Genomic DNA, 27,300 nt, shown 5'->3' on the forward strand with positions numbered 1-27,300 from the left:
CAGGGAAAAAAAAAAAACACATTTTACAACGTAATTGTGGCTATGGAGCAATATATCAATATGTATCGATTGTATATAACGGGATGACGATGTACACATACATGCGAACTGGTGAAGTGCAAATGAATTGTCAACAAATAGATGACTTGATTTTAAAACGTCTATATAAATGTCAATACGACAGGTTAGGTTATGTGTTAAAATAGTCAACTAAAATGCAACTTTAATGTTGCCAGTATACTGTTCATTGAGTACTAGTTAACAAAAACAAACAAAAAAGCTATTTATACTTAAATGATGTTGCAGTTCGATTTCACGAGTTTCAGCAGCTGCTGTCATACACGTTGGTGTATGACACAGGCACTTCTACGTCATAGCGAAGCGATGGACAGCTTTGTTGCAATGCTGAATTCCAGCGCTAGGGGGAGACAGTACTCACATCTTCCAGGTCCCATTTGGGGTTCCGTATACTTCTGCTTGTAATCAGCCAGAGGGCGACATCATCCGCAACAAAGTGTCACTCTTCCTCAGCGCGTTTTTTTTTTCCTTCTTTCGAACTTTATTATAATAGCTGTTTACAACACAAACGCACAGCTCCGAACATTTAACCAGAAAAAGTCATGAATAGTGAGCAATACAAATAGCGAAGTCATTCGAGAGGAACACCGAAAGGACAAGGAACAGAAAATAAAAACATAAATAAATAAAATAAAATAAAAATAAATAAATACAATTTTGCTATATAGCATGCGAGGGGCACGTGTATTCATATAAATACATTAAAAGCAATGCAAGATTCAATTGTTTTCAGAGCTTTTTTGTTTGTCGGAGTACTTAATTGAAAATGTATTGTCTTCAGAGGCCAACCAATACATTCTTCCAAGCAAGTACGATAATCCTTCCAACATTATTGTGAAAAATTTTTTTTGCCCAAAAGGATGAACATATGGACAGTACCAAAACAGGTGGGCAACTGTTTCAGGGTATTCGCTCCAAAAGCTGCAGTCCCCTTCCTCGGCGCGTCCAGTACCAGTCCCGGCGTTGGTGACGTCACCACTAGGACTGCCGATCAAAAAGTTAGCCATCGAACAAGAGATCCAAACCGGAAATTAGTGCTTCCTTCAAGCTCAAAGTCAAATAACGCCGTCCCTGACAAACGTCAACGGCGGTTTTATTTTGAAAACCGACACCGGATGTCAAGCAGTCACCCCTGCCTAGCTTGTTCCGTGTGACTACGGTGTGGAAGGCAGTTGGTGGTTGAGGCAGTCAAGCCTGCGACAGAAAAAAAAATAACCAAACAAACAAGCGAGTATTGCTTGAACACTACAGTCCGCGATTTAATAAAAAGATATCTACAAAAGACACCGTTGGTGTATTGAAACGTCCCTTGTTTGGCTACAGTAACTTTTTCCTGGGGTCGTGTGTCGCCGTTCCTCCCTGGTGCCAACACAAAGGTAAGCTCCGAATCGTTAAGCGACTAAACAACTTTTGCACCTTCCAAAAGTGTCCTGAAGGTTGTGGCCAATCTTAAATGGTAAAGTGGGTCGTAAAAGTTGTGACGAAACGGCTGCGTGCTGTCGTCACTTTGGAGGCTCTGGCGCAGGGTCTTTGTCCGGTCAGACGCCGCGCTGCCTCCGCCGCGTTTGGCCTCATTTGCTCCAAAATGGCCAATATTTTCCATGTTGTCCACTCGCCTTAACGTCATCGACAAAAGCAGCTTCGATGAATATGTTAAATTGGCGTGTTTAATTACGTTACAATCGTTACAATCGAGGCATTCGCATCTACGTGCACGGCTGTTTTCCTGGACCTATTTTTTATTGTATATTTTTTTTGCTGTATTCTTCTGGTCAAATAATGTTGTCAACTTATTTTATTTATTTTTTTTTTTTTTACATTTTGGTTTGAGTGTTGAAATCTTAACATTGATACTCGTTGCTTGTCATTGGCTCTGGTGGTTCTCTCATGGCTGCTCCAACCTTGCTTGGCTGTTCAATGGACTCCTTGCACAGATTTAGGATTCCTCCCTGGCACAGACAGGTGTATTCATTTTTTTCATGATAATGAGCCGTTAGCAATCCAGAGATATGAGGGCCTTCGGGTTTGGGTGCAGGTACTCTTTATAAGGCCCACCTTTACCCCGCAGGCGCACCCTTCCGGTAAGGCCGCCAGATTGGGTTGAAACGTCAGGTATGTGGAAGGTGAGCGGACGAAAGAGCATCAGGAATGTTCTGAAGGAACTTGCCGTCTTACGTCATTGAAAAGGTTCACCGCTCTCTGTTTAGTCGATTGTACCCTTGACACCTGACTTACGACAGCTGGCACTGGAAAAGTTGCAAAGCCTCAGCTACCTCTACCGTACCACCATTTCCCACATGTAAAGACACCAGTCCGTTGTATTCGTATGCATTGTTGGCTACCTCAGATCTTTGAAAAGGGCCACCTTTTCTGTATTAAATGATGCATGGGTTGTATTTATACGACGTCTGAGCGAAATGATCGATTAATCGGTTCTGAATTCTATTTGGGCGGAATTGATTTCCCAAGCTAATGGAGTTTATAAACAGCTTCATCTGAATAAATGAGAATATCGTAAATAGCTCAGTTTATAACATTAGTTCGGTTTAAAAAATGAAATTTAGGCTTGCACGATTATGGTGAAAATGGTAATCACAGTCATTTTGATAAATATTGTAATATCATTTAATAATCAGGATTATTGTTCTTTTTAGAGGAAAAAAAAGTCCAAAATGAAACTTTGAATAAGAGTAAATATTAAAACCTAGCAAAAAAAATAAAATAATCAAATTGACCAAAGGCTCAAAACATGTCCACCTGCTCCCAAAAATGATTCTGCTCAAAGGTGACATTCAACATGACACTGTTATCTAACACTGCTGCGTCTTATCTGTCTGCTATAAATCCAATAATCGAACTGATCTGGGGAGAGCTGCGACGTATCCGAAATCCGTCAAAATACTTCATCTTTGTCATGCTTTACAGCGCCAGCTCGTTGTGTCGAGTCTTGCTGATTGTTTGCAATTTGGCTTTTCAGAGAGGATATCCTTAGTCACCAGCAACTCTCCCTGCGTAGTAGATACATGATGAAAAGTAAAAGCCCCTGACTTCCAGTTTCATACACAGCAGTACCAACCATTTTTCTCTGTCAATATTTGCCGACCACCTAAAACAATTACACGATTTTTCGACAAGTTGTTATTAAAGCTTGATTATCCAGTAATGAATAATTGCTCGTAGTGAGTTTCTGACGAAGGACAGTCAGAGGTTCTATAGCACCAATTGCCAGTCGTCATACAAGAGATCCTGCAAAATCGCTTCATCGGAGCCATAACAGAAGATATGGCAACAAGCTCTCTTCATTTCTTACACGGAACCCCAAGGCGGATCTTCGACACAAGCGAGTGCTTCTACATAGCGATAATTAAATGATTAGATTTGTGATGACGTCAGGGCCAGCGTCTGGCGTGACTGTGACAATTACTTTTGACACAAAACAGCTGGAGAAGTGAGTTTCTGGGTCTGCTGCGCACGTGGCCAAACCCGACTTGAGCTGCCGTGTGGTGTGCACGTTTCGGTTACTAGTTTTCATTAGGGGCTGTTTAAGCAGCTGGTAGTTTTGCTTCGAGTCAAAATGTAATTGCTGGTGAATGGCGTTGCAATGTCGCAAACGAAATGGCCATTCTAATGCTGTGTGGTGCCTCGTGCCCTTTGCCAACACAAATTGTTTCCGGGTACCAAGATTCAGCCGGGCGCTGCCAAACTGTTTCAGTTATATAGAGTGCAGTGGAACCCTTCATCTTCGCGGACTTTAAAAATGTATTTAATTTGTTTCCATTTTTCACAGAAAATGCGTATGTATTGTTGATATTTTACCGCTTATTCCCCATGTATAAAAAAAAAAAAAAAAAAGCAATAGTCGAGAGAGTCTGTCACAGAAATGCTTGCAAGCTTTCACAACAAAAATGACGTTTCTGCGTAGAAGTAACATCTAGCCGTCCGTCACCAGCCTCCAAAATTTTAGCAAGATTGAGTTCAAGCCATTATGTCATCCATCCTTATTTATGCTAGTTATCGGAATATACACAGGAAGTCAACTGAGCTGTTTTTGCAGTTTGGCCACGTGACGTTCCTCATATAGCTGACACAACGCGCGAGGGTGTTTTTTTTTTTTTTTTTTTTTTCCCCTGAGCTAGAAGAAAATGGATGAATTAATCTATTTTAATTTGTATTCCGCAAACACAATAATAATCAGAATACTGTGTTTAGAGTAGTGGGGGCACATACAATACATTCTTGCAAAATGTTGGCTTTAGTTCCCCTTTAATGAATGAAACCAACAGCCTCTGAGCTATCCACACTCTCCTTTTATTGTCCTCCCCGGTTCCTCTTATTGTTATAATTTAGCTTTGGCGGCCATGGCAATCCAATGTTGTTTATGGTTCAATAAAATAAAATAATACAGTACAGTGTATGTGGTGCCTCAAAGCATTGGTTCTCCATAAGAACACAGGGGTTGCAGTTTTTCCGTTGCAGCTTTTGATTATGTGTGCGAAGGTCAATCGCCTTGTTTGAGATTGGGAGTCGTCGACACTATTTTCATTGCGACTGTCCAATCCGGAGTTCTGTCATTATCAAATATATTTAGAATCAATTATTCTACCAATCGTTCCGTCGATTAATCGGATAAGACTATTTTGCATTACCTTATTGAAAAATATGACTTCCCCCGATTACCTTTTTTGAACCGATTATTGTTTATTTGGTATTGCTTAATGATTAAACAAAACCAAAGAAGCAATACAGATGTATCACACGTTAGGGAGTTGTTGTGCTCACCAACCTTGTTGAAACTGAGCTACTTCTTGGGTACTGACTAATGCGAAGAACTACTAGTTTGATATGCACGTTTGAGGCTGCTTCAGCTTCAACTACATGCCAATTACAGGTTATTCATGCTATGTCTGAAAGTAATTATTTCCATAATAGATTAAACTGGCTAAAGTAAAAGCCGATGTTTGTAAACGTCTGATTTTAATGAAACACAAAAAGATAATCAGTCTGCTTACATGAAGAACTACATAATTTGAATAGGTGCAATGTTAGGATTTGAAAAAATTGATGTGAAAGAATCACTAAATGATTAGTCGATGAGCTAAAAAAGGTGTCGATTCATTTGATGATCGATTCATTGTGATAGCTATCGGCCACGTCGCTCGGTACGCGCCTGGCCTTGAACTGTACACCCCCGCCCCCTTCCCAGCATTTTGTAATAGCTTTGCAAGTTGCACGCAGTTGGCGGTACGGCTCTGATGCTACCTCCGTAGGTAGTAACTCGTCGGGAAAATCGAATGGAGCGAAATTGCTGTGTTTTTCAGGCAGTGTAAAAGGGGCTCCTGATTATCTGTACAGTCCCACTCGTTGACCGATGGGAGACGTTCGCACGCAGCCAGCGTACTGCGGATTAGCCCATAAATCAGTGTTTCAGTATTGAAAGTGAGATTTACGGTCCTGACTGGAGCAAAGAGTTTAATGAAGAGCAAGCACAGATGGGCACACTGGCGACGAGCATGACTCGTGGTGAGATAAAGGTCATCCCATTGTTATTGTAATCAGCTGTAATCGGGGCAGTGGGCAGCCATTGAACTGACTGTGTTTGCTGCTAAAACAATGGCGCTTGAAGGCCACTCATGAGGAAGGAGAGAGAGGATTTCTGCTGCCACAACCATGTGTCGTGTTTTTCTCAGTTTTGAGCTGGCACGTTAAGCTCTTTGTCTTCAGCGGTCCCCTTTGTCCATTAAGTGTGTTTGTGCTGGCCTCGACGCCGTTTGTCTGTGTCATCGCCTCCCTCGGTAGCCACACGGGTTGAGTTCCTAATTTGCGGTGCAACAATTGAAGTAACAGTCTGTCAACTCAAACACTGCTACCGCCGGGCACCAGGCCTAATGCTGCTCTGGGATTCCGAGGCAGAGAGCGGAACCAACAAGGAAGAAAAGTAGGAATGAGACAAGCCGGTTCCAGTATCTGTGATGTCGTAACTCCCAATTGTACGGGAAGCCGAGGTAGAGAAGTTGTAATGTGATACTGATATAGAGGGACTGTTGGAAGATTTCCTTGCAAAATGTCCTGAGGAAAATAACCTTCTTCGAACTGTTGCTTCTATTCAGGATCAGTGGCTCCTGCCTAGTTAATTGTGTCTAGCGTTTCTGTCACTCACTTACAAACATGGCCCTATTGTTTGACTTTGCGAGAGGTAAGTGAAGGGTAAAACCTAATTTGTTCGCCTTGATCCTGAGGTGATGGTGCACGATTGCATGAAGGTAGATGAGGCAGTGAGTCAGCGATACTAGCGCTCTTCTTGTCGCTTGCTCTGTTTGTACTGCATCTCCATAATTTGGATCCCTGTTCCAGTCGTCCAGTCATAGAAATGTTTGAACACCAAGACAAATCTGTTAACATTGCCTTCAGGTAATTGCAATTAATGTATGAACCCGGAGCTCCACTCGATCCTCATTTTTCAGATCACTGCGGTTTGGGCTGTTTTATGAAAAATTTATAATTCGGTTTCGAAAAGCAGTATTTTCCGATCCTTTGAATGAAGTCAATATCTAGTAGAGGTCGGACTTGCTGCCTAAATCCCCAGTCGCTATTTGCATTGACAGTAACGAATGACTAGCCAATCCCAATCGAATTGTTGCTTCTCGTACTATTCCGAAATAATGAGGTCATTGTCCATCAAATGAAAATTCCAATCTGTAGCCCCCCTGGTTACGTCCTGGTGCCATTTTTCTTTCGGTCGCAGATTTGGTCACAGTCACGTGAAAGACAGTTTAGGCATTTTGGCTGGCATGGGCAACAGCTTTTCCGCCCCAGAAAAAGATGTTCCAAAATGCTTCTTTTTAGTTTCAAATGGCATCATGGCCGTGGTCTGTTTAAAGCCGGTCTCGTTGCTGTAAAATGTGTAAATCCATGCTGGCCACAACGTCTGTTTCTACGAAGACGGCTAGTTAGCTTAGCTTCTAGTGAGCTGCCACAATGTGTTGTAGGAATCTTGCATAACTTTTTCCAATTCATCTGCAGCGGTTGAAGTCTGCCGTGAACATTCGCGCGGCACCTCCTCATCGGCTGCTTCGTTCCGCGGAGATGATCGTCTCAGTGAAGACGACTCCTTGATCCATATGATCAGGTACTCTGGCTACTGTACATCCGTGCAGGTGCAGTCAGTCAAAAATGGCGGGGGAAGTAAACAAAGGAAGTTGCTGCATGGCTTTGCTGCATTGCAGCTCTTGTCAGAGTGAAATTCCTTTTGTTTTTATTCGAATGCGTAAATGATTAATGCGTGATTAGATTTTTTTTCAAGCGAACTGGAGAATGAATCCGAATTGGCACTCATTTGTTCGGTACTGCATATTGGTTGTTCAGTATGTTTCAGTCTGACAAAATCCAAATGAAGAGAAAAATCTGCATTTTTTTTTTTTTTTTTTTTTTTTTTTTTGCAATTGCTAACTCCTGCGTTTTCTCCAATCTTTGGTGATCCCGGAGTAGAGAAAATATTCAGTTTATTCCATTGTCTTGTTTGGATCGGACACGGCAGCCCTTCATGCTCGAATTCCTTTATGTGACCGCTCTCCCTTTTGCAGTTCTAGCAATCAATCAGACAGCCAAATATTCATTTGTCTTGACCACAAAATGATTAGTAGTGCTAGTATGTTCCCTGTAGAGCTACGTAGCCCATGTTAACATGGCTCCCTCTGAGGTTCGCCCTCATTAACAGTCCACGAGCACTATTGCGGAGGCAGTGAAAGGCGTCAGTGCTCCACTAACCACATCTGTTCAAGGGTTTTCCCTGTAGGTTGATGGGGAGGGACGGAGTAGTGGCATGACAATGTAGACACGAGCGAAAGGGCTTCCTGTTCGTACATGTGCACTATGTGTGAAAGCAGCAACGTGACAAGATTTTCCCCAAAAATGACAGTCTATCAAAATGCTTCGTCTGTTTGGAATTGCCCCCCTCCACCTAATCGTAGTGCACCAATAATTTAGAAAATTGTATGATTGGGTATGAAAGAATTGCATGATTATTTTTTTTGTGATGGGGGGGGGAAAAAATGGCCTTTCTGGGGAGCGTTTTTGTGTGATATCACCAACAGAAAATCTGGCCAAATTGCAAAGAAATGATGTAAAATCAAACACTTGCAGGGCTTGACACTAACTTTTCCGTTGGTAGTACTGGACCATGTATGCTTTGTGTAGTCTAACGTAATTGACATACCGTAGCTTTGTATGTAATAAATATTGTCAGTGACTTCAGTTATATCTGCAAACTATCTTAACTGTGAATATGAAGTTTCTCTGCAACAAGCAGTGGCAGATTAAACAGGTCATTTCTTTTATAGAATTTTAAAAGGCGATGGAACAGGAATGCATGTGTTTACATGTATTCTGTTTTTTATTTTATTCAAAATTATTATTATTTTTTTACATGAATACTGTATTTAAATTAACATCACGGCAAGAGAACAAACTTAATATCAGCATACATGGGGGGTTTGGATTAAGGGAAAAACAATGTGTGATTTGAATACAAAACGTTTATATGTTAACAAAGAAGCAACCTGATTTTGGGTAACGGTGTAGTTGTTTTGAAAACATGCAATAGTGTTGATAAAATCCAAAATAAGACGAAATACTTTTGTCGGAGCCTTTTCAAAATGATTTGAATGAAGAATTTTACTGGGTTTACACAGTCTCCGTCGTGTGGAAGTGTGACGTGACGTGGGACGGTGGCACTGTTGATCTTTCTGATCATTTCAGTTCGGAAAATCTCTTCGCTTCGTAAGATGATTAAGTCGGCAGCCATCTCATTTTGAGCGTGTGCCGTTGTCCTCAAGGACATCAGTCCGGGGATGTGCTTCAGAGTTGAATGGAGGAATATGATGGGCTTCCTAATCCATTTGTCCACCACCTCCCCTTTGCCTCTCTCTTGACACACGCGCACACATACACACACTGTTTTGCGCACGTGCACGCACACACACACACACACACGTACACCCAGACGTGACTGCAGCTGAAGGAAGTCCTGCTTTATTTATGAGATGGATCACTCTGAATGCCACAGGGCTCTCTTGAGAGTTCAAGACAGCACACAAACAGTATTTGGTCTCAAGCTCACACACGCAGAGGCACACACAAATGCACACTTGCTGCAAGGCCTCCGTGGCACAGTTGGTCTTTCTCGGCAGCGCGCTAAGAGTTTAACAGAAAGCGATAAGCACAGTTCTGCACTTCTCCCGCTTGGTGTGTTACATCACCCACTCAGCAGCTGACGCTGAACTTTAAATTGGAAAGAAGTGAAAGAAGTGCGCTGTCACACTCACACTTTATAAAGGCACACTATATACTAGACGCACTGTAGGTGACAGGACACCTCGTCACCGTACCTCAATGTATGAAAGAATATGTGGAATATGTGCACCCCCCCCCCCCCTTTGCAGCTCTAAGGGTTTACAATTTTTTTTAAAAAAGCAATAAAGTTTTAAATACGTCAAACCAGACACTTCTCGCGCCTCCGACTCTCCAGGGACGTGCACAGCATCTAGCAGCTAGTTTGCGCAAATCATTACCATGCGTGTTTGTAGCTGCTGGTTGAAGGAATAGAAATATGTTTCACATTCAGCATCACTGTATGGATTGCAGGGCTATATTAACCATGCTGTTGCTGACGTTTGTTGATCTTAGCACATACATTTTTCTGATTGGCAGATTTCACTTTGGATGATGAGAACAGAGAAGGATGCTCATATTCAGTCTGTAAGCGAAGTAATCCCGCCCTTTTTTGTGACACAGAAAGTCACCTTACCAAAACAGTTCTCTTCTTAATTGATATTTAGTTGAAAAATACACCTACAGCTTGGGAAACGTTGCTGTTTTGTGGAACAATGTAGCCTTTCCGTTGATTTTTCTGGACTGGATGGGATTCTCACATCAAAGCTTCCTTTCTTACTTCTTCAGTTTGCACCATGTTGCTCGATAGTGTTGCCTGACATTTTTCCATTCATTTTTTATAGTTGTGCCAGGGGACACGAATACCACACTGGAGCCCGGAAAATAAAAATAGCGTTTATTCAGTCTCTGCCTGACGGAAAAAGCTAATGATCGTAGCTCGCAGCAGGTTGTTGCATCGAGGGGATGGCTTCCGGGGAAACAAGCTGCCCCGGAGAGACGACGTGTTTTCCGAGAGCCAAGATGTGTGCACGGTGAACAAGAACAACGCTGTTTGGGATGGGAGCAAAGTGGGCAACAAGGAGCTCTCCAAAATACAAAAAAAAAGAATCCATAAATGTGAAAAGGTTTGAAGCACAAACGTGCAACTGCATGACCTGTGTGTGTAATTAAACTTGCTTTTAGCACAGAGATTGTGAATCTCAAAGGGTGATGGAAAGAGATTCCTTGGCAATGCACCCGTCAGTGAAAACTGGACCACCCAGTGATGGTTGCCATGGAGACTCACTCAACAATGTTGGCTAAGCAGATGAGGGAGAGCCCTGAAAAAGTGACGGGAAGTGAAAGTGATGTGGGAAATTGCTTATAGATGTGGCAGAGAGAGTCTAGTCAGAATAAAAGGGGCGTTCAGCCTTCAAGTCACTGGAAACTTTAAAGTGTGTGGCAATAATTATTGATGATCTAAACAGCCCAGTTGTACTAAAGACCAGGAGATCATTGAATTAGACTTAGATCTTGTTTTGCAATGAAACCCTCTTACGCTTGAAGTTATTCATTGAAAATGTTGCCTCAAGTTTATTACACTTTGAACAGAACCTCAAATTACTTTGTAGATTTGCAATAACGGAATATTGCAGCTGCCAAAGGCAAAATAGGCTCAGACTGATCATTTAAATTTACTTTTTTTTCTTTTTCTTTTTTTTTAACGATGTAACTTGGGAATTATAGTAACTGGTCTGCTTTGCAAAATGTTAATTGTGTCCTTGAGCTTATTGACTCCGGTTTATGTCCAAAGCTGGCCCAGTTAGGCGTTGCTGTTGTCCTTTTTTTTTTTTTAAATCCCTTTGAATTGGTAGCAGTGGACAAATCTAAGCCTTCTCGTGTTATGCGAAGACTAGTCGAGAATCCATCAACTAATTGACAGTAAATCAACAGCGCCTCTATTGGTTGCAGCCAAGTATTGCGCTCCAATTGGACTCGACACGATTAATCAGCAATCAAGTCCACATAACTGACTGAATTCTTAATGCCCAGTTAATCAATTTACTATGTCCATTTGTAGTCCAAACTACACTGTTTAACCGTCAAACTCGGTTTAACCGTCCTGTAAACAGTCTGAGTCACTCTCACGTTAGTGCCCTGTGTGTGTGTGTGCGCGTGAGTGCGAGTGCATGCGTGTTAAGGCGACAGATTGAAAGCTTGTTAAGTTGATAAAGTGTTCTAAGAGCTGCCAGTCAACATCTTTCAATGGTGACGTGTCGCAGCAGCTGTACTTGTAAACACCAAGGAGCCGCTCGGTGGGCCACGTGTGTTTGAACAGGACCGCCGGGCCGATTAACATTGTCGAGCCTCGATGCTGGCTCTGCCCCCGTCATGTTCCGATGTTCATTGAGTTTACTCCAAATGTTCTCTCATTGCCAGGAAAGCAGCTTCCCTCTTGAAACCGTGTGGGATGAAGTGGAAGAAGGGGGGGTAGGTGGGAATGTGTTCCCATTGGCTGAATGCGCCTTGTGTTTGACCTGAATGGCAAACACAGAAAGCTTTGCCAGACCTTTTTCTCTTTAAACATCTCCCCTCCTTTTTTTTTTTTTTTTTTTTTTTTTTATAAATCTAATCCTCTTTTACGTCCCCTTTCTCTTTGTGCCGTGTTGAAAGAGCCCCTGAGCTTTACTGCTTCACTATGAGGCGTCGCGAAGGGTCGGAGAAGGCCAGTTCAGCAGCCTGTCGCTCATCTATTTCCCCTCCTCTTTAAATTCTCAGAGGAATGAACCTCGCGAGGAGGTTTCTTTCACACTTGATTGCAGCGTAACTGGGAAAAAAAAACCCACCAAGGAGACCAAGTTTGATGTCTAATTAAATTAATTTCAAATTGTTTAGTTCATTGCAATGTAGTTCTATATTGGCTGCTGTAAAGACAGTCAATTGATGGCACATTTGCAGACGGGTTGCATTCTGTAGGTGTCTCGCTGATGCACATAATTGGCCGGCGAGGAAGCCAGGCTCGGTTTGGAAGTGGCGTTCCTGCTCTCTGGCCAACGACCAGAGACTTCCAGGAGACAAAGAAATTGATATCATGAAGCGGAAGGGAGGTACAAGCTTGTGGTGTTCTGCTTGAAGAGCTAACCAAGCTTGAAAGAAGATGGAAGGACGCTGTGGTTATATAGTGCAATGTTTATTCTGCAATATTTCCAAAGGCCAATTGATACGATATGGAACAATTTATTGGTTTCACATAAAGTGGGCAATATTTAACATGATGATGCCGATGTTTGTTAAATAAGACACGGTGGCTTACCGTATTATCATTTGCTGCTTTGTCCGTCTGAGGTGATTACGCAACCTCGATCATTTGGCTGTTAGTTGAACATGAATTAGCATGCAAGGTGTCAAATTAGATTTTCTCAGTTAAGACGGAACTGAATCTATCTTGTAGAATGGCGACGGGAGGCGTTATCCACCAGCTAGCTTGCAAGCTAACAGGCTCCCAGGGTTCCACTCGGCGGCGGGCTTGTCCGTGGCGTCACCTTCTCACTTTAGAAGTTAAATGACAAAACGCACAATAAACAATGTTTCGCTAGTTGTAATACGGTTGCGATCATTGGAGAGTTGTTTGTTTTTACGCAGTCACACACACACACACACGTCCGCTGAAGTGACACTTGATGCCAATCGTATTTATGAATATGCGAATGAGATACACTTAAATAACACACCACATCTGCACATCAGTCACCATGACGTAATTTGAACATTGCGGCCAGTAGCACAAGACGGCCAATTTGTCATCTTCTTCGGTGAACATGTCTAATCTGGTTGATATTGCAATAATCCAACAGTAAATCCCTGCGCAAGGATCGCGGCGGCTCACCCATCCATGCAGGATGAATCATTGCAGTGCAAAACGGAAATAGAAGCTTGGCGTGATTCAGCGGCTGCAGCCCGAGGCGGAGAGAGGCCGCAGCTTGTTCGCATACCTCCCCTCCCGTCTTTAGGAGGAATCTATGTCACTATAGGACTGGTATAGATCATCTCACCTTCGATTTGGTCCTTTGCATCTACCCAGCACTCCACTGCAGCTGCCTGGTGGAAAGTGACCCTTCTCCCCGCGACCCTTGTATTTGCTTTTATTTCGCCTTGCTGTCTGCACCCAAGGTGACATTGCAAAAGAGGATCTGTTCTCAATCGCCTTACCCGAATAAATCAAGGTTAAATAAATAAACAGTTACCCTGGTTGAGGTGGCATCTCTTTCGAAAGCCATTTAAACTCTCCCAGAACTTCGTTGCTCAACTCCTCTCAAATCTAGTTTGACAGCTTCAGTGACTGCAAGCAGAGACAAATTTCTCTTTCCATTGTCGCGCTTTCAACATGTTGATGCAATGATGTCACCACTCCTTTTTCGCTTGTGACTATAGGCTCTCTTCCACCGAGATCCCGCAAAAGTGCTGTATCAGGGTCCTGATGGAAAACCTGGCCCTTGCCTAATGCACACAACTCACCAAAGGCGAGATATTGCAGCTTGTGTGAGCTTTCCCACAGCGAGGCGGTATCTTGCAATCACATCATTTGATGCATGACGACATTTTGTGATATGCAAACACTGAAGTATGAGGATCCAGTAATGGGCGCATGGTGTCAGGCTCGGTGAAGATGAAATGTAATTCCTTCAGACTGCTACCCTGCACCCGAGATCGCAGTCTTTCCACACATAATTGGATCTTTTATGTAACCTAATTTCTGCGGCTGCATTCCTCATTAGGCATCACTCTCTTGTGGTTGCTCGGCTCCTCCGTTAGTATCCCATTCACACGGTTCTCCATCTGGTCCGAGCCATCCATCCATCCATCCATTTTCTGAGCCGCTTCTCCTCGCTAGGGTCGCGGGCGTGCTGGAGCCTGTCCCAGCTGTCATCGGGCAGGAGGCGGGGGACACCCTGAACTGGTCGCCAGCCAATCTCAGGGCACATACACACAGACAACCGTTTGCACTCACAGTCACACCTACGGGCAATTTAGAGTCTCCAATTTATGCATGTTTTTGGGATGTGGGAGGAAACCGGAGCGCCCGGAGAAAACCCACGCAGGCACGGGGAGAACATGCAAACTCCAGACAGGCGGGGCCCGGGATTGAACCCGGGTACTCGGAACTGTGAGCCTGACGCTCTAACCAGTCGGCCACCGTGCCGCCTGGTCCAAGGCCATATCATGAAGAATCACTTGAGCAGAACTAAAGCCCCCCTGAAACAGTCAATAACGCTCGAATTGGCTTCAGTTGCAAACAGTAGTGCTGCTTAAAAATAAAGGGCATCCATTGGAATAATTGCACTTCCTTTATTTTCTCCCGCGATCGCGTTTCCAGCTGCAGGCTTTTGACATACTGCAGAGCTAAATATAAACCTGATCGCTCGGATGGTTCTCATACCGTGAGACTCCCTTTTTCCTCACAAAAACGGAAACAAATGGAGTTTCCCATATCCCAGCATACATTTCGCCTAACGATCTCTCACGACCCTGCTGCACTATCGGACTTGTCAGATCCCTCAGAAGTGGCCGTTGACCAGCAAAGTCAGTCGGTCAACTCGACCAAGGCCCGCTGAGGTTCACGTGACTTCCATGTCTTAAACTTATATATATATATATATATATATATATATATCATATTTTTACCGTATTTGCAGCTCATGGGCATATTCTCATGGCAAATACAGATAAAGATTTCAATTAGGGAATTGACTATGCTTGCTACAGCAAAACCGACGACACTATTTTTCAGTAATAATAATAATAATGACAATTATAATACGAGTTTGTATTTTTGGGAATCACATAACTGCTGCGCCCACTGGAATTCTGTTGCTAACCAAAAGAGCAGCACTCATCGACGCACATATATATTCTCTCCGTTGAATTAAAGTGTCTTGCTGCCTGTTAACGCATCAGCCCCCATCAGCCGTTAAGTAAATAAATGTCCCCGGCCTCTATATGAGGAAATGATGGTATATACACAGCATTCACGAGCAACCTGTCCGCCGCCTAGTGGCCATTGTTTGTGCATGTTGTAACTCACACTTCTCTCTCTCTTCTTCCCACAGGGGGACTCCATGAAAGATGACAGAGGAGGTGATTGTTGTAGCCAAGTGGGACTACACAGCCCAGCAGGACCAGGAACTTGACATTCGAAAAAATGAGCGTCTGTTCCTTCTGGACGATTCCAAAACGTGGTGGCGCGTCCGCAACACCGCCAACCAGACGGGCTACGTGCCGTCCAACTACGTGGAGCGAAAGAACAGCCTGAAGAAAGGCTCATTGGTGAAGAACATCAAGGACACGCTAGGTAAATAAAATTCGGGTTTCACTTACTAATATTCTATCTTGCCAAGTCACCTGTTTTTAAGAAAAAAAAGTATGTTTTTAAAACTCTGGGATGAGTAATTGGGAGTAATTGGACAATTTCAGTGCCAGCAGACTATTTTTCATGCGCATTTTCACTTCTAACATGCTCCTTATGGTGGCTTGGGATTTTGTCTGAAAGCGTCGCTCACAAGAACTTCATCTTAATGGTGCGATTGATCGATTTTGCAACGTAATTAAACGTATCATCTGGTCATCCACAAACCCGATTCCAACGAAGTTGGGCAGAATACAATGATTTGCAACTCATGTTCATGTAATTGAATACACTACAAAGACAAGATATTTAATGTTCAAGCTGATAAACGTTCTTGTTTTTCGCAAATAATCATTCACTTAGAATTTTATGGCTGCAACACGTTCCAAAAAAGCTGGGACAGGGTCATGTTTACCACTGTGTTACAGCGTGGTCGCCGCCCGCGCGAGTGTAAAGAAGCCTTTAGATTCTGATCTTAAGTCACTGTCGGTCATGAAAGTAAAAAATGTGAGTTCGACATTTTTTTTTTTTTTTTTTTTTAAATGTTGATTATTTGTGTGTCGGCATGGACCAAGGTGTGATCGGTATGGGCCGATAATGAGCATTTTATGCTCATCGGTTTTCATGTCATCATTCGCCGATCCGATCAATGACGTCACAAGACATTTAACTCCGCGTCTTCATTGCGTACGAATCAAAAAGCTAGTTTCTTTTTACCTTCGTCACCTGTCTTAACAAACAAACTTGTTAAAGTAATTTAAGTACAGTAAGTTAGCCCCCATTATTTATGTCATGTTGTTATATTGATTTGACCTAAACTTATGTCAGTGCCCAATCATTGAATGGCCCCTAGAGGTCATTGTTTTAACTTTTGTCTAAAATGTTAAGAGAATATATTTGAAGCTACAGTACTAAGTATACAGTCGACAAGTGTATATACAATAAACGAACAAGTCATGTAAATAGACACATGAATCCATCTTCGGATCGGTGATCGGTTATCATTTTTCTAAACTCTGTGATCGGCCCCCAAAATCCTGATCGCGTAAAGCCTATTTTTAATGTTCGCAAGGTATGCACAAATTCAAGCAGGAACATATTGATTCATTTTTGCGTCAAACACGACCTAAGCACAAATGTGTTATTATTGAATGTCTGTCACCTTTATCTTCTGCTTCAAAACAGCCCCAGTTCTGTCTTTTGTTACAAAGTCGACACAGCTCCCAACTATTAGTAGTCAGCCCCACTCAATCTTCCAGCGTCGGCCTACAAAGCTGACGCGTTCCATTGACGGCGCAGTGTAGAAAGCAGCTGTGACCTGGTTGCTGCGAAACTTGGATGCTGCTTTGCGCACCATATATATAGTTGGACTGAACCGGGGATGAATTAATGAATAATGATGAACTTTCCAAAGGCAGGAAAAGAGCAGGAAATCCATCTGTTATGACAGTTGCAGCATGACTCGCCTCTCGTTGCCCGGACGGGAGACGGAATGATGGAAACATCTGTTACTCAACTGCGGTTAAAAATATACCCTGAGAAGCCACATTAAGTCCAACTGATACTGTGCTGTATCGAATATTACCCGGTATTTATTTCATATTCATTTACTCAGCTGCAGATGGGCTAGGCCTTTCCTTGTCTGTGAAAATTCATTTTTGGGATACGCTAATATTAAACAATATTACAATTCATGTCAAGTGAAAGTGGCGTTTAAAGGAAAATAGAAATGGAATGCTGCAGCAAAATGTAACAAAGCAGACTGCACAGATGTCTGCTTGCAGCCCGGAGCACAATATTCTGGCGCGATCACAAAATTCATCGCCACATAGCATGCGATCATCTTTAATACTGCACATGGAACTTGTCGAGATCTACACACTTGAATCATTTCCTCACAGAGACTGTATACACGCTGTGGTGCTGCCTTTTTGGCTAGCGACAGAGTTCGAACGTGGGAACAATACGGTCTGTGAACTAAGGTCATTACTGTCACGACCTTGTTTATTTTTTTTTTTCTGATGGGAGAAGGGAGGCAAATATTTCAGGGAAGCGTTGATTTCCCCCCCCCCCCCCCCCCCCAAGTGGACGACGTGCTTTCTATGAGTGCAGGAGCTCATATTTGAGAAAATACAGTAATAATGCTCAGTTTTGATTGACACTGTCAGCTTATTTTAGTCGTTGATGGTGTAGGGCCACGACTGCGATTGTTTTAGATAAGTGCAAGCTACGGCGCTTGGTGTCAAAAGTGAGAGTTGGCTGTTTTGACAACCAGCACGGCACGGCCTGTCACCATCACCCTTTCCTCTTTCCCCGCTCTTTTACATCCCGTCCCCACATCAGCCTTTTCGCTCCACACTCTTATCGCCGGGGTTTTTTGACGGTCACCAGATTGATTACGGAAGACAAGCGTCCGTCTAATGGATGTGCTCGAATGATAAATTATTCCACTGTCCCAGATCGTAACATTATCGACTGCCACATTATGTCCTCGTTTCGTTCCGCGAGTAGTGGGACGCGTGCGGTGTTAAAAGCCTGAACTTATGCTGCGGCGGGGGACATTTTCTTGATGAGGTGACGAGCAGGAGGTGAGGTCAGGAGCTAATGGAACATACTCACACGCTCGATTAGAGAGAGTAAATTGGTTAAGAGTGTGCGCGTTCTTTCTAGATTATTCTCTGCTGCTCTTTCTCTGTAATTGTATGACCTTGTAGATACCCTTTTTGTTCTACTTCTATACTATCAGCAAAAATTGGATATCTTTAGTGCTTGCATGCAGCTTTGCACTCCTGTTGTACCTCAGCGGGGAGGGGGGGGGGGGATCATATGAGTATTCAAACTTCAAAACTCATTGTAGTTGACAAGATCACACAATTTAATGTAGTAAAAAAATGTTAAAGTTTCTATCTACATGCATGCACACACCACACAGGAAGGAACCTTTTGTGTTTCGCATACAAGCGTCGGATGTAGAAACCGCTCTGTTAAACAAACACACACACACACACATACATACATACATAAGACTATTAAACATGTTGAATGTGCGCTGCGATATCCATAAACATGAGCCGCTTGTAATTCCCATCCCGTCCCTCTTCATTGTCAGCTGTGGTCTTCTGCTCGCAAGTAACAGCTGCCAAGGGACCCCTCATCTTTTCTCCCCCGCGCCAACAAGTTTCATGCTACCCTGCGTGAACCCCGCCACACTTCCAACAATGCAAAAGGGCCCGGTCGGCAATCGGAGGCGACATTTTTGTGGCATTTCGGCGGGGCTCTGTGGAAAGAACTGCCAGATTGGCTGTCAAGGCTTGCACAAATGAAAAGATTTGCTGACAGAAGCCTCAACCGTCAGATGAACTGTTTAGCTGGCAAATACTGCGTGTCGTCATACAAGTGGAACGCCAGTTTTATTGCCTGTGATGTGAATTCAAATGCGAGCAAAGTCGTCACGTTATACCCAATTTTTACGAGATCTACTTACTAGATAAATAAAATAGACATGATACTTTTTCTGGACTCGATAAGTTGTCGTCGTCGTGGCGAGCCGATGGCGAGTTGGACGGCTGTGTCATTAGCTGCTAGTGGGCTCGTGGAACGCCGTCGGACTGGCGTTGGCTCCGTCCGAAACGCCACAGCCTTGCTCCACGCGCAGGGCGGCGCGCACATCAGACACACTTAAGGGAAAGTTAACTGTTTATTATGTTCGCTAGCCCACGAGCTAGCGAGCTAAAGTGCTAAACAGCTGTGGTGGCGGTGTTTTAAATGTCAGCACCCTACTCCAAGTTGTTGTGTTTGATAGTCCCCAGTAAACACACGCGAGGGGAAGTTAACTGTTTATTAAGCATAAGTTCAGCGGCACACGTTATTTAGCCAGTAGTTGACGACGGTGAGCGTATTTGATTGACACGTGAAGGACTCGTCTCCAGCACCAGAACAACCAGAGAGTCCTGCAGCTGGAGGGTGGGCCTTAAAAAGCAATGATCCAAAATATATCGTCCTAAAAATAGATTTTTTTATCGTGACAGGCCTACCGTAAACGTAACATTAGAATACAATCCCAGTCTCCTTCAAGAGGTGTTTGAAGTTTGTCAAGTGGGGAAGTCATACAGGAGCTTTGATCCTGGATGTAGCTGGCTGGAGCGGGCCCTTGGTGGCTGCTCCACTTTCCCCTCCCTGGCTCCGCTGTCTATTTTCAGCCTTTTGATCAGCATTGGATCCACATGCTCTTGTCACGACTCCGCAGAACGCCCAGGCGCAATGCGATGGCACGTGGGAGAGGGCAAAGTGCCCGCAGCCGGGAGTTGCGGCGAATCGATCGGTCCGCTGCTGCTCGGCTTTCCTCGGGACGTCAAGTGTTCTTTTCTTTTGTTTTCCCTGACCTGCCTTTTTCTTGTCGCCATGACGACCTAAGCGCACTCTGATGGAGAGAGGGTTGAAACCTGCTTTGGCACGATGCAGCGGTTCCCGAGTGGCTCCGTGGTGTTTTTGTTTCTGTCTCCCACAAAGGACGTCAAGCCAGCCACACCCTGTGCAGCACAAACTGCGTCGCACAGTGTGCGTGGTTGTGTAACTAGTTGTTATTAGTTGCTGACCGTGTGCAAGTAATTTGGCTGCGATTCCAAATGTCAAGTCACAAGTAACTAGCGCCACAATAGCACGGGTGTGCGAGGCAAATGAACGGGTTGCATCGCGTTGTTGTTTTTCAACAAAAATAACGTTTAGCAAGGGAAATCCAGCCGGTCAGGTCCAAGACATATGTGTATTTAAAAAAAAAAAAAAAAAAGTAACTATGTTTATATTTTCATTATATACCTGTGGCTGAGAAGTGAAGCGTAATGGAGCGTCTTTCCGTTGCGGAAATGGATCCACAAAAGTGGTTCATGTGGTCAATGAATGCGTTATCCTTCCGGGCAGCCTCTCACATATCCTGTGGAAATTTGCAAAGGATTATCATCTCGAAGCTGAGTGACAACATTGAATAATGCCCCTCCCCCTTTATCGTCATGAAAACACAGGTGGGGCTTTATCCCTCTCAGCAAGAGAAATCGAACCTTTTAATAAGAGAGTAAAAAAATAAAACACAAAAAATTGCAAACCATTTTTTGCTTCAGTTTGAGTAGTGTGCTGCTCCTTCTGGTGTGTGTACCTCGGCCATCTCGGGGCAGCATATTGCAGACACGCGGCTTAACTGTACGTGGAGCCGGTCTCGGCTCCCCACTAATATAAATCATAACACTTCAACATCGCCTGTCTATAGCATTTTCCATTGTGTTAGCATTAAGCTAGCGAACGTTTAAGCAAAGTTACGTGGTTGTTTATAAATAGAAGTGTAATTGTCTTTGTTTTGCGGTGAGTTTGGCAGTAAACTTCAATTGGGTGTGGCAATAAGCGGCTTTAAAATGCTCACTATCTGGCAAACTGCTGCTTGTTGTGAAATGAGTTGGTACAGCGCTTGGATCTCCAGATTTTCCTCCCAGGTCAAAGCATAAAATCGTCTGAACGGCAGCTCGTTGGGTCTGGAATTGATTCTCGGCGACGAACTGTAAAGGCAAATTTAGAAACATTACTGAAAAATGTTGTTTATGTGCCCGATTTTCTTCTCACCGCAGGTTTGGGGAAAACAAAGAGGAAAACAAGCGCCCGTGACGCTTCGCCGACGCCGAGCTCTGACACTGAATATCCGACCAACGGTAGCGGGGGGACGGGAGGAGGAAGCGGCGTAGGGGCGGCGGAGAGAATCAACGACCTCAACATCCCCGCCGTGGTCAAGTTCGCTTACACGGCGGAGAGGGACGACGAGCTGACCTTGATGAAGGGTTGCCGGGTGGTGGTGATGGAGAAGTGCAGTGACGGGTGGTGGCGAGGCAGCCAGGCGGGACGTGTGGGTTGGTTCCCCTCCAATTACGTGCAGGAGGAGACGGTAGGGGCAGATGACAGAGAGGGGGGGGATTCCTTGCGGATATATCACACTCAAGGGACCATGCTGGCCAACGGGAGCGTCGGCGTGCTGGACCTGGTGCAGACCCTCTACCCTTTTAGCTCCGTCACGGAAGAGGAGCTAAACTTCGACAAGGGCGAGGTCATGGAGGTGGTGGAGAAGCCGGAGAACGACCCCGAGTGGTGGCGGTGTAAGAACTCGCGGGGCATCGTGGGCTTGGTGCCTAAAAACTATGTGACGGTGCTGGACGAGCGACCCGGCCCGCCGCCCTGCACGACCGTCTCGCCGCACAACCGCCATGTGGCGCCGGCGCGCACAGGGAGGTTCGCTGAGAGGGACTGGTACTACGGCAACATCACCCGACACCAGGCCGAGCGCATACTTAATGAGAGAGGGGACGACGGCGACTTCCTCATACGAGACAGCGAGTCGTCGGTGAGTGAAAAAATAATTGACATGTTGAGGCTTGCGAAATGATGACAAATTTCCCCTGGAAGTTCATTGGGGAATTTTTTTCAAAAGCATAACTAAACATTTTCTCACGGAAATATATCCATGCAAAATGATACAATAATAATTATGTAGAAATGTCTATCCTTGAGCTTCTCAAGCCTAGTTTATGCATTTTTGTGACAACCTTTCAGGGCAAATTCATGCTCAACTCTACTTGGTTATTTTAGACAGGATTATGTTCAAATATATATTCCCCAACTGTATTTAAGTTGCCTATTAAGAGCCAACATTCCGTTTTGTAAATTCCTGCTTAATTCCCCTTACTGCCGTTTTTCTTTAACCTGGTTAATCTGTAGTCTATTCCTTCGCTTCTTTGATTTCCAGTGATCCTTCGAACGACAGGCGTTTTGGTCAAACTCACTTCGAGACTGGAATAGAAATGCAGTTTATTGGTAAACAGGGATACAAATATATACACACAAAAATATACATTTAAATGAAATGTCGCGAGGGCGTCACGGTGGCCCCGTGGTTAGCACATGGACAGTAGCGATGTGATCAAATAGTGAATCATTCATGTGGGCCAGTAAAGTGCACTTGCGTGCTTTGAGTCATCATGCATGGTAAATACTTGACTGTGGTTCAGACGAACTCATTCGTCACCTCTCGAGTTAGTCTTTGCCTGATAAGCGCCTTCATTTATTTATCGCATTTAAGTTGCAGCAGGTGCGTATGTGAGGGGGGTGGCGGGGGGGGGAGAGTGAGGCTACAGGGAGAAGCGATAGCAAGGGTGGAGGACTTGAAATACTCGGGGTCAACCGTCCAGAGCGATGGTGAGCGTGGTCAGGAAGTGAAAGAAACGGGTCGGAACGGGTGGAGGAAGGCGTCAAAGGCACAAGCCCAAAGGAAGAGAAGGTTGCAGGTCTCGTTAAAGATGACCTGCGCATGTTTGCTTTGATATATTCGATACCCCGTACGGAACATAATGCACACTGTTGTCGTTTCTCAAAATCCTCACACTGTACATCTAGCGGGATGCGTCTTGCTAGCAGATATTGAAAGAAACCATGGATGATTTTTTAAAAATGTATTATTATTTTTTTGTTTAATCCTGAGTTGGATTGCATCACTAAATACTATCTTACACCCCTCGTATTTAGTTACCAAAAAAAACGCACTTTGGTTTGAAGGTCACAGTTCAGTTCACTTTGGGTGCTATAAGGGATCAACATGCTCAATATAAAACTTTTGTATAACCAGTTTTAATTCCATTTCAAATAAAACATTGCTAGCAATAAGTTTGCCAATAGATGAAAGATGCTCAAAAAAACAACTTTACACAATGTAATCTAAATCCATCCATCCATTTTCTGAGCCGCTTCTCCTCGCTAGGGTCGCGGGCGTGCCGGAGCCTATCCCAGCTGTCATCGGGCAGGAGGCGGGGTACGCCCTGAACCGGTTGCCAGCCAATCGCAGGGCACATGGAAACAAACAACCATTCGCACTCACGTTCACACCTACGGGCAATTTAGAGTCTCCAATTAATGCATGTTTTTGGGATGTGGGAGGAAACCGGAGTGCCCGGAGAAAACCCACGCAGGCACGGGGAGAACATGCAAACTCCACACAGGCGGGGCCGGGGTTTGAACCCGGGTCCTCAGAACTGTGAGGCTGACGCTCTAACCAGTCGTCCACCGTGCCGCCTGTAATCTAAATAATTCCTATAAATAGACATGTCTGTGATCGTTACCTCCGATAATTTTTAGTGTATACGTCACCCGTACGCTTGTGTTGTGTTTCAGCCCAGCGACTTCTCGGTGTCCCTGAAGGCGGCAGGCAAGAATAAGCACTTTAAAGTGCAGCTGTGCGATAGCGTCTACTGCATCGGTCAGCGCAGGTTCACCTCCATGGAGGAGCTGGTGGAGCACTACAAGAAAGCTCCCATCTTCACCAGCGAGCATGGAGACAGGCTCTACTTGGTCAAAGCACTGCTGTGAAACACGCAAACACACAGGGTTGAAATGGCGTGGAAACGTTGGTTTACTAATCCAAGCCTTATTTGGACCTCTTCTGCCGGCATCGACACTACAGCCGCATCCTCTGTCGCCCCCTGGTGCCCATCAGGTAAAGCTCGCTCTCACTCATCCAGCAGGTGAGCACGGAGCCCCCCCTCACCGTCGGGGTCTTAAAACTCCCCACGTGATGTCGTACGTGTCACGTTCAAGTACGACCTAACACCTTTGCTCCTAATGCAAACACAGTGAAAAAATGTTGACAGCTAGACATTGTTTTATTATTTGTCTTTCCGTGTCTTTCCTTTGTTTGACTTGGATTCCTGTTCAGAGGTGTCAACCATTGCGATGATGTCAGGGAGTGAGCGCAATCTCTTTGTCACGCCAAACATTTTTCAGTCTTCACTTCATATGACACACACGATCCGCTTCTTCTAACGAATGAAGTAATGCGATGGAGGTGACTGACAAAAATGGTCTTGATAGGGCCAATACGTGTGCCAAATGTTTTTTGTTTTGTTTTGGGGGTTTTTTCTCCCCCCCCGTCCGGTGTGTCCCAGCAACACAGACAAAAGTTACTCATCTGATTCCAAGAAAACCAAAACATTCACTTCATTAATAAAGTTTCAAACAGTCAACTCTTTGTTTTCTGTTGTGGGTTAGTGACTTATATATATATATATATATATATATATAAAATCTATCTGAATGTTATTGAGCATTGTTATTTAATTCTTGTCTCCACTGTATGTATATATTCCCGAATATACACCAAGCGCTCGGGCGTCCAAATATGGTACTGTATCACCGACTTGATGACTATTGAAATGCTTTTGTTCAATAAAAAAGAAATAATTGGGGGAAAAAAAAAAAAACTCAAGGTGTGAGTTCTTGTTTTTGTTTTTCTTTTTTAAAATGACATTGACTGATAAACATTTCATTCACAGTGTGTGACAAAATGACTCATTTTGTACTCCAGTGGTCCCTTGATTCTAAAATTTGCTCCGTGACAGCCGTGAATGGGAACGCCGTTAACTGTTCTTGCGCCCCTTGAAACACCAACAAGCATTTTGGTAACGTGTTTGTTTTTGTTTGTTTTTTTAAATAAGAAAAATAGCACTCACTTTTGAATGAATTAATTTCATTTCGGGAAGTGTTAAGACTATACACAAAATAGAACCTTCAAAAGATTCAGGGGGAAAAAAGAGCGTGAAGAGAAAAAGGTTTGTGCATCGTGATAATGTGCTTTAGCCAGCAGGGGGCAGTATAAGATACAGACAAGAGAACACTGGTATTCGGGGACGTTTGCCAACTGTTCAGTTTTTGTTTTATAAACCCATTGGGAGATCTTTAATAGTGCATCACACCATATCAGTAAATAAAACCTAAAACTACACTACATGATGGTTTGATGAAGGAATGGATCGGCTCAACTAAATTGCAGGATTGTAATGCTGTGTCTGCATGTGTTGAAGTTGGATAAAAGTTTATAATTACCACATTGACGTTAGTTTAATGTATTGGGTTCGGGTTAGTAGGTTTCAAAGCAGGGTTAAGGTTTAAAATCCGGGTTAGGGTCGCAAAGTATGGTTTCCAGACAGTGTTAAGGTTTCAAAGTAGGGTTTCAAGACATTGTTAGGGTTTCAAAACAGGGTTGAGGGCCGTGGGAGGCAATGGGCGGAGAAAATCATTTGTGCGGTCCCTTTTTTTTTTTTTTTTTTTAATTAAATCAAAACAATAAAATAAATAACACTACCTTTGCATGGCGGACAGTGGCCGAAAGGTGAGCACATCTGCTACATCCGGGAGCCTTCCTGTGTGGAGTTTTGTTAAATTGTTGCAGCTTCACGTTGCTTTCGGATGAATGGATGAGCGAGAAAATGAGTGAATGAAAAGTTGGTTGACTCACCATATCACTAATTGACTTTAAAAATATGCATATTTGTCAGTGTGTAAGAGAATAATAATACTTGCAATTGGCTGGCGACCAGTTCAGGGTGTACCCCGCCTCTCGCCCGAAGATGGCTGGGATAGGCTCCGGCACGTCCGCGACCCTAGTGAGGAGAAGCGGAACGGAAGATGAATGAATGAATACAAATAATAAATCATCTGTGCTCGTCAAGTGAAAACCAGAGGCTCGAAAAGTGCAATATTGTCAAACTCCCACCAGGTGGCAGTAATGGGCGACCATCATGTTGCTGTTCATACATGAACATTACACAGAGGACAAAGCAATGTCGAAAACATTGAAAGGATTTATGTACTCCGATTAGAACATTTGTAACCAACAAAAACGTGGACATTTCTCAAAAAGGGCAGCACCGACAGCTTACCGAGTTTACCTCGGTCAATCTTGCAGAAACGCTGATTGAGCTCATCCAGCTAATCACGCAAATGGATCATGCAGTGTTTTGTGACTTGTTGCCATGGCGACAAACGAATTAATAAACGGGCATGGTTGAATATTTATTTGAAATAAAGGTTTTCTTTAAGCCTGTCCTCTTCCTGTTAGCCATTTAGGAAATGACATCATTGTTGGCCGTGTATGGGGAAGCTACAATAGGCAACAGCAGTCAAAAAGTGGGTGTCCAGGATCAAAGGCAAAGACTAAGAGTCTGCTTTGGAAAAGAAATAGATAGAAAAAAAATATTGAAAAGAAAGCTAAAAATATATTTTCACGTGGAAAAAGTGTGATAAAGAGTGATTTTTTAGATTTATTTCCCTCATTGTGGATGAAATGCAGTCTCCCCTGAAAAGTAGTATTTCAGCCACAGGAACCATCCCTGGGGGGGAGGCTTGTCCGCCCCCCGGCCCCTTCCCCCCTCTCCACTCAGGGCAACTGCAGCGCACTCAGGCTTTCGATGACCCCGTTTTCACAGGTCAAAGTGGGGAGAGACCCCTTAATGCGCATCTGTTTCCCTTCAGGGTCTGTGTGCTGTGTTTTTGGCTGATTTTCCATCTGCAGGAGCAGCTTGTGCTGGAGGACGGAGGGAGTTTGACCTCGTTTTTCTGCTCAGTCTGTCCTAGCCTCGAGCTCCAGTCAAATAAAAGGGCACCCTAGTGTGTTCACGATAACAAATGTCTGCCTAATGAGGTTGTAAGTACTGTACTATACTGTACCATCAGAGGCGGGGTGACGTAAGGGGGTGCCATCATGCAGGGACAGGTGTGCCAAGTTTAACACCCAACACTCACTTCTCTTGCCCTGTTGCGTTAATAGCAGGTGTGAAACCCTAAGCTTTGCTTGAGACGAGGGACGCACTGAT

The 27,300-nt window shown here is 44.0% G+C and overlaps 1 protein-coding gene across 1 annotated transcript; it reads left to right on the forward strand.

The window, feature by feature from the left end:
* The first annotated feature begins 1,224 nt into the window (after positions 1-1,224).
* Positions 1,225-24,890, forward strand: nck2a (NCK adaptor protein 2a). The gene is made up of 4 exons (XM_061691697.1): positions 1,225-1,454; positions 15,333-15,574; positions 21,241-22,004; positions 23,825-24,890. The coding sequence occupies exons 2-4, from the start codon at positions 15,349-15,351 to the stop codon at positions 24,017-24,019; spliced, it is 1,185 nt and encodes a 394-aa protein (XP_061547681.1). The 5' UTR covers positions 1,225-1,454; positions 15,333-15,348; the 3' UTR covers positions 24,020-24,890.
* The last annotated feature ends 2,410 nt before the right edge of the window (positions 24,891-27,300 follow it).

The sequence above is a fragment of the Phycodurus eques genome, chromosome 12 (assembly GCF_024500275.1).
Source record: "Phycodurus eques isolate BA_2022a chromosome 12, UOR_Pequ_1.1, whole genome shotgun sequence".
NCBI classification, from domain to species: Eukaryota; Metazoa; Chordata; class Actinopteri; order Syngnathiformes; family Syngnathidae; genus Phycodurus; species Phycodurus eques.